Raw genomic sequence first — 12394 nt, 5'->3', positions numbered from 1 at the left:
GGGTAGTAAAAATAACGTTAACTTTTTTCACTTTTCGCCCAAACATAAATTCCTGCAAATTTGAGATGAACTAGGAAATGACCACTAGAAAGCTAACAAGCTTTTATGGAGATGCAGAAGGTTACTTTTCCTCACTATTAAATCAAACGGGGGGTATGGGCTGAAATTTCATTAGTAGTGGTAAAATAATTTAGTGGGTCGAGGCTAGCAATAAATAAAAATTAAAAAGATTTACAAAGATGCTATCAAATTGCATTTTATTTACTACTGTTTTATATGTATTATATGCATATCTATGAGGTGTACGTGTGTGTATACGGGGCCTCAAGATGAAATGCGTTTCTTAGTTTGCATTGGGGTAAAACATGTTGGAAAGTTTCAGATTCTGCTCCCCAAAGCCAGCGGCGCAGTGAAGACTGTAGGCTAGTAGCGGATTTGGAGCGGCGCGCCCCACCATCCTCCTCCCGCCGCCTCTCTGTACTTACAAAAGAGTCGCTCACAACTAGCACCACGTTAGGCGCATAGGGCCACGCCTGAGCTGCTCCCCGCCTTTGCCCATTTGTTCTGGGAGCTGGCGCCGCCAGCGCCAAGGCTGCGACCACCGACACCCACAGAAGAAGCATTGCAGGGAGCGGCTGAAAGCCCGGCCCCTGGGCGCTGGGCCAGCTTCCTCCCTCGGGGAAGAGGTGGGCGGGGATCGCAGAGATCGCAGTTTGGTTTCCTCTTAGCTCTTCACCCGCAGAACTACGACTCCCATCAGGCACGGGGTGAGCAACTGTGCAAAGGAGCACTACCCTGCCTGGACTCGGGTTAAGGCCTTTTAATCAAATACTGAGCAAACTGAGAGCGGCCACTCTCAGTCACGTGAACGATGGCTGGGAAATGCGCATGCGCCCTGACTCTGCACTCGGCGTTTGTAGCAGAGGCATCTGTCCCAGGTAGGTTTAGGGCGCTGTCTCTTTGCAGAAGTTGGAGTCGGTAGGCAGTTGAAATGGTTGAAATGAAAACCTAGAGAGAGAAAGGATCAGGGGCTGGGGCTGCTCGTTTTGCGCTGAGCAAGCGTGGCTGAGTAGCAGGAGGGACCGTGAACTGGGCAATGATGAGGTGGCGGCGCGTCTGTCACTTAAGTTGGATCGGGCGGTTCTTTGCAGATTCTGTGGCTGGACCGCATTTGGAGAGTTACGGATACCTTGGGATCTTTCGAAAACCTTCCCCCAAGGAAATTATAGCCTGCCTCCATTTATTTCCTCTTTTGCCCGTGCAGTAAGAATTTGTTATGCTCTGGTGGGATGAGGAGCGGGGCCTAGTAGGTAAAGTTTCAGTTTCTAGGCGGGGAAGAGCTTAGGTGCATCTTGCCTTCAGAGTGCAAAGGAGAGAAACCGAACAGGCTCTCAGAGGAAGAAATGTTGGGCTGTGTGACGTGTTAGATTAATTGACGTAGGTTCAGAACACCATTGTTTTGCTGCAGAGAAATCACTGTTCTTTCTTGACTGTCGATCTCCTTTGGGAAGTCTGCAAGAAGCAGATTTCTATCCCAGAGTCCAGTTCCTGATTTCATTATCATAGTTTCAGGTATACAATTTGCGCATCACGTTAGTCGTTTTAATATTTTGACACGTAAAGAAGTTGCAGTACTTATTTAACATAAAATCAACTCGGTACTAATATCTGACGGTGTTTTTGCATCAAACAATTGTACTAAGGGGCAGATGTTATTTAATACATAACACTACGTGCTGAGCATTATACTAATTATTTATCGAGCACTTACCATGTGCCAGGTTCTTTTAAATGGAATAGTTTCCATAATCCTCACTTTCACCATTTTGAGGATAGGAAAACTGAGGCTTGGATAGGGTAATTGACTTGCTCAAGATTACACAAGGAGCCGGTCTGAGTGAGACTTGAATTTGAGTAGTCTGTGCCCTGACTCACGGCTATACTCTGTCTCTAGCTAATTACAAAAGTTTATGACATTCTAGAGCTTAATTTCTATTAGTGAAGCAGAATTGTTAATCAAGCAGCATGCTAAGGATCTGTGGGTGAATACAAATTTATAAACAGTAGTTTCTGTTCACAGGGAACTTACACTCTTGGGAAACAAAAGTGAAATAATAGTGCAGCATGGAAGATAATACGGCTAGGCCCTCTCATGAACGGGGTATGTTTTTAAATTTTGTTTTGAGTTAATTTGAAATGTAGAACACATTTAACTACAGACACAATGTTTATTGACATCTGGATTCATAAAAAAAACTTATTTAATGTTATCTGTGTCACAGTACTGATTCTGTGAACTGTAAATGCTCTCTGTGGCCTGGTTTGCACAGGGCATGTATTCTGAATTCCTGGTCAGGATGACAGGAATACATCTTTTTCTTACTCTCTCTCCCCTTGACAGTGTTGGTGGGAGCTGGTACTGCAATGGATTGGAGCAAGATAGATATTTTAGGGCCCTAGGCACACAGTTTTGGGAGAATCTAAGAGGATTCTAGTCCTACTTCTCATGTGGTATTCAATTTGTCCTATAACATTCCTGCCAAGTGGATTGTCCAGACTGTGTTTTTTCATCTCCAGTAATGGGAAACACACTTCCTTTGAGTGGCCCATTCCATATTTGTACAGGTCTCATTATTAAAATTTCTCATTTTGAGTTGAAGCCAGTTTTTTTCTACTTTTAACCATTCATAAGTCCATTTGTCTTCTCTTTTACATGAATAATCTCTCCTTTTCAACAACCCTTCTCTCCTTCCCACCAATTTTTTTCCCATGCCTTTCCCATTTCCTTTAGCTAGTTATTATATAATTTCAGATTTCTTCATTATTTCGATCACTCTTTTCTGGACATGGAGCATTTTTGCTAATCAGTAACTTACCCTATAAGAAGAGGAACTTCTGATTGCATGTCTGTGTGTGTACATGTATGCATATGTGTGTTGCAGTGAGGATAGGGGTTCCATTACATGTATGTTTAAGTCAGTTAAAGCACATTAGGGATTGCTTGCTTTAGTGAAATGCTTAACTCTGCTGTTCAGAAAAGTCTTCAAATGAAAGTCTTGATCTATGTTTTGGCTCTTCATAGTTCTTTTAATGTCCAAAATACCAGCAACACTATATTTTGCCTTAAGAAAAGGAGGCTAAGTATGCAGTTAGCGACTATGTGGGTTACATTCAGTATTGTCTTCATCTGCTGTGATTCTGTGAATATTTGTTGAATATCCACAATATACCAGGCACCGGGAAATAAGAGAGTAATAAAAATAGTCTTTGCTCCTTAGGAACTTCTAGGCTAGTTGTGGGAAACAAGCACACACACACCTTTAAATTTAATAACAGTGTAAAGAATCAGAAAGTACAGTTAATCATCAAAAGAATAATTCTCCATTTGCTAAAGTGAGAAAGGAAGAATTTCCTTTCCAATATTAGCTCGTGTTACTTTTTTCACCATTCCCCAGTGCTTTCCACACCTATATCTTTACTTCTTCCATTCAACCTGTCCGCTTTTGCCTCGGTCTACTCAAATGCTTCATATAATTCAAGGCCACATTCAAGTGTCAAGCATAAAGCCTTCTCAGACAAATCTCACACTACTCTGAACTTTAGCACATGGAGAATTACTGCCTTTTGACAGTGGGGAAACTAAAAACTAAATGTTTTTGAGTAGGCTTTGGAATCTGGAAAATTACAGTGCTCAAAAGGTGTTGGATATGTAAAGGAACTCTGAACTATTACCTTTATTTAGGGTTTGTTTTTTTTTGACCTGGCTGACAGGACACATCCATATAGGCATTTTTCTATGGAACTAACCATTCTGTTTAGTATGTTTTTTTCCAGTGAACTCATATTCTGTTTCTTGTTCATCCCTACATGCTTCATCTAAATTTTGTTCATTTCCTAGTTTTAACACAGCATTTTTTTAACTTACCTCCATTCTCTCCATGAAGTGTTCTAGATTAATTTTGTTTGACAGAATTTATTCCAAGGATGCCATCAAAAGATACTTAGAATTTGTAGTTGTGTAGAATTTGTGTTACTGTTCAGATGGCTATTTAGATGGATTTTTAACCTTTAAAAAAAGTTTTCTCTATTTTCATTAAATTACAAACTAGCCTAGGTTCATGATGTGGGCAACTTTTTTGCATATTTGTAATTCTTCATATGGTTTATAACAGGATTCACTTCAGTGTAGTGAGGCTGCAAATTGGGTATAAATAAGTGTCCTTAATTGTCCTAGATTCAAAACAGAGTAGCATAGGAGTAGATGATATTCTCTTTTGGCTCAGTTTTTTATATTGAAGTTAGTGTATTTTGAGTTTCTGGAATTTTTTTTCAGACTTTCTGATTGCTTATAGAAGTTCTTTTTATCACCTGAGGTACAGGAACACAGTTTAGAGTAATTTTGAAATTTGTAGATAAGGATCAGTGTCTCTTTGGGAAAGAAAAAAGATGAAAAATTATATATCATTTCTCTTTTAAGTTATGAATTATGAAAATTGAATCTGAATCTGATGTATTAAAAAGTTCAGTAGAATTTGGATTATGTCTACCATCCCTTTTATATATCCGTCTTATATTTTACTTATTTTAGATGGTTAACTGTTAAGGAACAGTCTGAAATTCAGTTCAAAAAGAAGATAATTAGTGGTAGTAGGTAAAAGTAAATGTCTAGAAGGCTAAATGATAGGTAATTGGAGTTTATTTTTACTTAATGATTGTTTTTAGCAATTCCTTTCAGAAGAAAGGCCACTACAAAATACCTTTAGACTTTTGTTGTTAGATTCAAAGATATCATTTTTGCTTTTCTGTAATTAGCTTTCATTGTCATTGTTTTTACTATTATTATAAATAATAATAATTGTTATTTTTATTATTTGCTGCATGGAATCTTTGTATCTGCACACTGAATGTAGTTTAATGTAGCTTTGGGTGGACATATTAATTCATCTCCCTATATTTATTAGTTTTGAGGTATTTAATTGTCTTTTTGGCATTATTATTTTCTTTTTTAAAATGCCATCGTTGCTACTTTTATGCTTGATATGTAGAATTAAAATCTTTTAGGTAGGTAGTAGAAAACTTTCATTGAATGAAATGTGTAAAATGAATGCTCTTATTTAAAAATAAAATCATTTGTGATTGAGGAGAAAAAATGAGAGGAGAGGTATAAAGGGAGAGTATGTGGGGCTGAAGAAGAATATTAGACACTTATTAAAGAGGTAGATTTTTCTTTGAAGTATTGAAAATACTGAGAATGAAGGGAAGTATCCCAAATAGAGTATGGGGTTACATGGAATCATTTTGGATAGTTGGTTTGATGGTACCTAGTACATGGTTAGTGCTCAGTAAAGCTTTGCTTAGAAAATGAGGGAATGTGCCTCTTCCTTCTCCACTGCACCTCCCAAAAAGACGATGTTTTTAGGGCTAGAAGGTGGCAATTTTTTTGTCTTTTTAAAAATGACTTAATCCTCTGAAACTTATATATACATATCTGACCTTTATGCACACACACACACACACACACACACACACACACACAGGCGTATGTACATATATATACACGTACATATGTATATATAAATAAAAATCTTATATTTATACATATTTATTTATTTTAGGTGAAGGAGGGCCTCAGTGCTAGTATATTGTGCTAAATGCCAAATCAAATAAAGAAAGAAGAGGAAGAGAATAGAGGATTCCACTGAAGCAAGAGTCATTTTAATTACATATGGAAACATATAAGGATATGGAAGGGTATTGAATGTTAGAATTGGCTACCAAGAGAAGAATGGAGTTTGTCTCTAGTGGTACTTAAAAATAGCCTTCTTAGAAGCATTTAACCAATCTGAGTTTGCTGTTATATTTAAGTCCAAACTTGTCTGTCTTACTTTGAAGGTCTTTTGTTACCTGGTGCTGTACTGTACCCACCAAGCCTAATTTTCTTCTGTTCTTTATCATATCTTTATTCAGCCTGGTTTTCTCATTGTTCCCTACACATACCATATTCATTCCCATCTTTCTGTATTTACTAATGCAATTGCCTCTGGAGTAATTTTTCTTCTTCCTTCCATTCTTAAATTCTGTCTTCTCCATCTAGTAGCCATTAATTGCTTCACACCACTTTTCTTCTCTAAACTCTTATTGCACTTGCATTCATTATCTTTAGTTTAGCATTTGATTCTCTAATGACTCATGCCGTAGGTCTTTCTTTTGATTTAGATTGTATACTTTAGAGCAGAGGCCTTCTTTTCTATTTCTTTTATGTCATGTGCTGTGTATAGCATGGGAGCTGCGCATAGCATTAGTGCTGGTTGGTTCTACTTTGTTTGGGTGTGCTTCCATTCATACTTTGGGTGATAGAAAAGATGGTGTTCCTTGTTCTGAAAAAGTTGTACTCTTCAGTTTGTTTTTGCATGGTTTTATCCTGAAACTGTTTTCGTTCTTTTATAACTTGGACTCTTGATTTTTTTCCCCTTGGATGTCTCCTTTTATCCCTTTCTATTGGTCCAGATTAGCTGTCATTATCATTGATGTTTTCTTCTTTTTAGTTTGCCAGCTTATCTACCAAAGATAACTTTGGCATGAGAAAACAATGTGAAATCAGCGTCGAAATTTGTTGCCTGTTCCAATCAAGATTTGCAGACTCCAGAAAATCCTTCTGAAGTTTGTACGTATAAATTTATACCAAGATAATTTCAGGTAAGAGGGCAGTTTATAAAATTAGAGCCTATGAAATATGTTGCATTAATTGTATAATTATTGTAACTAGGCAAAAAGTCATTTTTCTGGCAATTTAGGGAATCTAGTTCTGGCTACAGAGAAGTTGATTTATGACATCTTAATTTTTATATTATTTTGAATCTAACATTTTTTAAGTCAAAAAGATTTTTTTATTATTATTATTCTCTAGCTTCTTATACTTTTTTGATCTTGTACTTTCTACCTCAGCCTCTTTGGATATAAAGGACTGCTAGTGTACCATGTCAGTGAGCCATCTTGTTTGTTCATTTTGCTGCCTTGAACATCTGCAGTCTATAATGACTTAATATTTACCCAGCTTTGTTTTACCTTCCTGATATATTAGAATTCAATGGAGTTGTCAAAAAATGCAAATGTTTCTTTTTTCAACATGGAATTATAATTGAATTTGACTTGTTTACTGGTAAAACAGAATAAGTTGTAAAATCCTGAGACATGTTAGTTTACTTAAAATTAAAATAACATATTTTAATATTAAATGCAGAAATACTTTGTCTACCAGTTGAAATCTATTTATCACCTTCATTTAACTGTAAACATTGCATTTATTTCTCTTCAAACGTTACTATATTTCAAAGAATGCTATATTACTATAAGCCTACAGTAATCCTTATTGTGAAGAAAGTTAATATCCTGATTTATATATTATAGAAACTAGCTTTAAAACAGAATGCTTTCTTAAACTCTTAAATCATGGTCACTACAATTTGTTTGTGTTAGTGTTCTTACTCTTAGGCTTACTCTGCTAAATCTTGCTTAGTGTAGAATTGGATTAAGATTGGTATGTGTTTTGTGTTCTGGTCCATATGATCATCTGTATTTTAGCCTGCTCTACAGAGAGTGAGTACAATTGAAATACAACTCAATTTCAACAACTATTTATTAATATATACATTTTGTCAGATACTAGGTGCTGGCTCTAAAGCAGGAGGAAAAAATAGTGACAACAGACAAAAATCCCTGCCTACATGGAACAGATAAACAAACAAACAAACAAACAAATAAATAAAATAGTATGTAAGTGTATAAGATGGTGATAAGTACTTTGAAGAAAAACAAATGCAGTGTTAGCAGTTAAGGGAATATTGAGTGTTGGGGTGAGGGAAGCCAGTGTTGACATTTTAAGTAGTGTGGCCATGGAAGGTTTCACTGAGAAAGTGACATCTGAGTAAATATCTGAAGACGGGAGGGAATAAGCTATGTATATATTAAGAGAGAAGAGATTTCCAGGTTGAAGGAATCACATGTCCCTTAAGTTTGTTGGAACTGTTACAGTTAGGCAGGTTAATTTATTATAGGTTCAATCAAGCTTTTCATTTTGACAGAATGTCCAGCAAGGAAGTGAAGACTGCTCTAAAAAGTGCTAGAGATGCAATCAGAAACAAAGAATACAAAGAAGCTTTGAAACATTGTAAGGTAACCAATACTTTTTTCTTCCATAATAAAAGTATGTTACCTATTTATAATCATTATGGATTCATAATAGGTGAATCATTTATTGTCTAAATATAACAAAGTGGTAAGTTCATTAACTCACCATTAGAGTGGTTATGCTAGGATAAGCTACTTCTGCCACACTTAATTTTGTCTTTCTCTGTATTATAACTTATTAAAGCCAAGTTCTTATAACCTAATTATCTGTTAGATATCTTTTGATATGTTGTGCTGTGGAATACTACTATATATCTTAAAGTTTTCATTCTTTGTTGACATTCTAATTTATGTTGACATTCAAATGTTTGGTTTTTGGATGGGAGAATTAAGATTCTGAAGCTCCTTTGCATACTGAGGGGAATGTTCCAGTCCAGAGGGAGAAACTGTATGTGCAGGAGAGATGGAGGGTGGTGGTAGGAGTGAAGTCCTTGGGAGGGTGAGAGAGGAGGGCATCCAGAGCTTAAGACAGGGCCTTTATTACTTTTTCCATCTTAAAAGAAGGGAAGATGGATGCAGATCCATACACTGTCAGGTTTGTAGATTTGAGGGTGGGAAGATGAGAGTGTACACCTCTGATGGTGTCTATATTTTTAATAAAATATAAGCTGAGAATGGAAGAGGAGTTGTATAGAAGACTTGAGAGAAAGGAGGTATGAAATAGTATAGTGTTTATTCATAGTGGGGAAAAAAACGTACTAGAAGGATTACCAGGCCCTAGTGAGTATCCATTTGAAGTTTATGTTATTGAAATGAAATTCTTGAACTAGCTATGTAGTTTCCCCCTTTATGTTCAGCTTCTCAGGCTTGGAGATGGGCGTGATGGAGTTCAGCTATGGAGAGTGGGAAAGATGGAGAGAAAAAGAGGCAAAGGAGTTGAGAGTGTTTGCAAGGGAGTGACGGCAGTGAAAGGTCATGGGGCCTAAGGTGGGAAAGGAGAGATGAAATTGAGAAATGAGGTGATTGTGGAAAAAGGGAATGGAGTCAAAAATTGGACATGTCAGAGGTTAAGGAATTGTTACCATGGGACCATTATGGTAATTGAACTGGCAGAATAGGAGAGGGTCATGCTGGAAATTTGGATGGCCGAGTAGTGTGGAGGGTGAGTAACTGAGAGGCCACAGTGTTTCATGGGTCGTCACCATGAATGTTAGAATGATTACAGGAATTGAGATGGAGAGGAAAGGAGACTACCTAGGAGGTTGATAGATGGTAGCAACAAAAAGGATATTTTTCACAGGATAGCTGATGGTAGCAACAAGAAGGATATTTTTCACGGGATAGCCGATGGCTTACCTTCAGAAGTACTAGGGCTTTAAGTACTTCTGAAGTACAACATATCAAAAGTACTGAGGATGAGAGGGATGTAGTTGACAGTGTGAGCAAGGAGAACCCCTTCTGCACTTCCTAGTACTGTGCGGGGTGTAAGAGAAGAGAAGTCATCTGCAGCATTAAGATCTATAGGGGATAGCCATGTTTCAAATGAGCCAGAACTTGGTACGGTTAAAAGAACGATTGAAAATATAGAGGGAATTTGGCTGGTCCAGATTGAGAGTTCCAGAGGGCACAATGAAGCATTTAGGAGAGTGAGAGGGAGGGAATTGGGTAAGACTGAGGGAAGTACATAGAAACATAGGGCAAGAGTCTTAAGGAGTGTTTGTGAGGTTTAGTTTTCTAGTGGTGACTGAGCCCAGCAGGGATGGAGGCTATGACAGAACTAAGCCCGATATGGAAGAAGGTGGGCAGTTGTTCAAGCTGGAGGAGGAGCAGAAGGAGGAGGTGGAGGGACTGTTTTCTTCAGTACTAGGTTTATAGTAGCTATTCTGAAAATAATAGTTCTATATATAATTTTTATTCTAGTTGATAGGTATTGTTTAAACATTCATCGTCACTATTTATTTGAACATATTTTGTACAGTTACATTGAGGTCAAACGACTTCCCTAGCCTGTAATTTTAATGAAAAATCTGTCTAATACGGGGAAATGTTATCATAGTGAATGATAATATGGGAGTTGGATAAGGTGAAACAACATGGAAAACAGTTTTGTGGATTGACTAGTAGCATTCTGGAGTGGAGGTAGGCAGGATGGTTGGGTGGTTAGAATAGCCTTATTGTTCTTTATTTACCCAGTATTTTCAAGGGGCAAGGGGAGGAGGCATCAGGATTACTTGGGCAGTTTTTTAAAAGTATACCTTGTGTTTCAGACCTCTTACAATTACTGATCCAGTCCAGTCCCCTCTCTCCCTGAGGAAACTGAAAACTAGAGAGATTAAGTGGCATTTTTAGGATTCCCCGTTAGTGATAGGTCCAGATTTCTTGACCCTCAAGTAGGCTCTTTTTTTTTGTTGTTTGTCTATTAAGTTAATGACCTGCTGTTTTGTTTTGTTTTGTTTTGTTTTTTAAATCAGACAGTGTTAAAACAAGAGAAAAATAACTATAATGCCTGGGTTTTTATTGGTGTTGCCGCAGCTGAGCTTGAACAACCTGATCAGGCCCAGGGTGCCTATAAGAAAGCCGCTGAACTAGAGCCAGACCAATTACTAGCTTGGCAGGTATGGAGAAATTCTTTCCCCTATATTACAAGAAATAACATTTTTCCATTTTTAAAATTACAGGTAACAGCTTTAAAATAAGCATTTAAATCTCTATTTACCCCACATAAGGACAAAATTTATTGGTCTTCTAAACTTGAAAGTGGCGCCAAGGATGCCGTTTACCACTATTAAACATCGTATCCAATGGATTATTTCCAAATGTGAGGACTGGAGTTGAAACATGGTCATGTAAAGATCCAACTTAATTATTTGTGCATATGAAAGACTTATCAAGAACATTCTTTATACCTGAGAGAAAAAAATATATATAGTGTTTTCTAAAAATAAAATAATGTTAAAAAAAATTGTAATTCTCTACCTTTGACTACAAGTTAATTTTTCTTTCTTATTTAATGGTCATCAAATTTCTTAGTTGGCTTCTTCAACTTTTGCAAATAACTTTGCTTCCTGTCTCAATCACATCTTAGAAGCTGTGATTAATAGGAGGCAGTAGGCTCTGGAGAATGTCAACCTGTTTGTCTCAGGTTTACATGAACAAGAACATGAAGAGGGTATCTGATAACACACTTAGGTGCTTACTTTTAATATGTACTGGTTGATTTAGGATATCTGATCAATATTTGAAGCAAAAATGACAATTTCTGCAGACTACTAGTATTTTGTTTGTTTCACTATTTAAACGTAGTGTCATGGTAATGTCTTAGGGGTTAAGATCGTTAAGGGGTTAAGATCGTTAAGGGGTTAAGATCATATAATAACGTTAAAATATATTTTTATTTTGAAACACTTCAAATATATTTTCAAAAATAAAGAGGATGGTATAATGAGCCCCTCTATGCCCTCTATAAAAATTCTTGCAGTCGGTGTTTTTCATCTGTACTTTCACCTGCTGTCTTCCACCCCAAATTATTTGGAGGCAAATCCCAGGCATATTTCATGTACAAATTATAATTATCATGAATAATCTTTATAGATTGTCACTTTAGCAAAATAAATGCAAGAACGCTAGATTTTTTGGAATAATAATCTCTACTTCTTCCTTTTTTAGGGGTTAGCAAGCTTGTATGAGAAATCTAATCACATAAATGCTAAGGATGACTTACCTGGTGTTTACCAAAAGCTCCTGGATCTTTATGAAAGGTAATCAATATGTGGAGAAAGGCCAGCTGCTTTAAAAGTGTGAATCAGAAGAAACTGATTAAAAATTATGTAGAAGTGCTCCAGGCATTTACTGGGAATTAGGATGTATTTTTCTTTCAGGCTGTCATTACAGAATCTCTTGATTGTGATAAGAGCAGAATCAGAATACTGGTAGTAAGAGGACTGACTAATTTGAGAACTTTGATATTATTTTCAGTCAATATAATGGAAGATAATATTTCTTAAACCTTTTCTTTTTTATGAGAAGCTCATTTTATAAAATTTTAATATGAAATATGTAGTGTGTTCTAATTTAAAATAGTATCTGGCAGTATTATGGTATTTTAATTTTAGTGTTTTAAGTCCTCGGTTATTTTTATTTTTAGGATTCAAATCCTTATTATTTTTTTTTTATTCTAAGTGTTGACAAAAAGAAGTGGTGTGATGTCTGTAAGAAACTTGTGGATCTGTATTATCAAGAAAAGAAACACCTTGAGGTTGGTTAATGA

General features: G+C 36.5%; 2 protein-coding genes across 13 annotated transcripts in view; one reads left to right on the top strand and one right to left on the bottom strand.

The window, feature by feature from the left end:
- The window catches only part of ARSK (arylsulfatase family member K), a 31783-nt gene extending 31038 nt beyond the window's left edge, over nt 1–745 (bottom strand). The window contains exon 1 of one of the 3 annotated variants that reach the window (XM_039875135.1): nt 486–745. In XM_039875135.1, the coding sequence (XP_039731069.1) occupies nt 486–623 (138 nt within the window). In that variant the 5' untranslated portion in view covers nt 624–745. The remainder of the gene's footprint in view (nt 1–485) is intronic. The other 2 variants (XM_039875134.1, XM_039875133.1) reach the window with 2 other exon arrangements.
- Nucleotides 746–801: 56 nt separating this feature from the next.
- SKIC3 (SKI3 subunit of superkiller complex) overlaps nt 802–12394 on the top strand; it is a 73063-nt gene continuing 61470 nt past the window's right edge. Inside the window, exons 1-9 of one of the 10 annotated variants that reach the window (XM_039875123.1) lie at nt 857–938; nt 1469–1572; nt 2081–2161; nt 5616–5751; nt 6546–6696; nt 8082–8172; nt 10599–10742; nt 11794–11885; nt 12307–12382. In XM_039875123.1, coding sequence (XP_039731057.1) covers nt 8083–8172; nt 10599–10742; nt 11794–11885; nt 12307–12382 — 402 coding nt within the window. In that variant the 5' untranslated portion in view covers nt 857–938; nt 1469–1572; nt 2081–2161; ... (1 more) ...; nt 6546–6696; nt 8082. Of the gene's footprint in view, nt 939–1450; nt 1573–2080; nt 2162–5615; nt 5805–6545; nt 6697–7659; nt 7774–8081; nt 8173–10598; nt 10743–11793; nt 11886–12306; nt 12383–12394 lie in introns of those variants that run through there. The other 9 variants (XM_039875120.1, XM_039875127.1, XM_039875124.1 and 6 more) reach the window with 9 other exon arrangements.

The sequence above is a fragment of the Pteropus medius genome, unplaced genomic scaffold (genome assembly GCF_902729225.1).
Source record: "Pteropus medius unplaced genomic scaffold, Ma_sr-lr_union100, whole genome shotgun sequence".
NCBI classification, from domain to species: domain Eukaryota; kingdom Metazoa; phylum Chordata; class Mammalia; order Chiroptera; family Pteropodidae; genus Pteropus; species Pteropus medius.
This window is presented reverse-complemented; position numbering and strand designations above follow the sequence as displayed.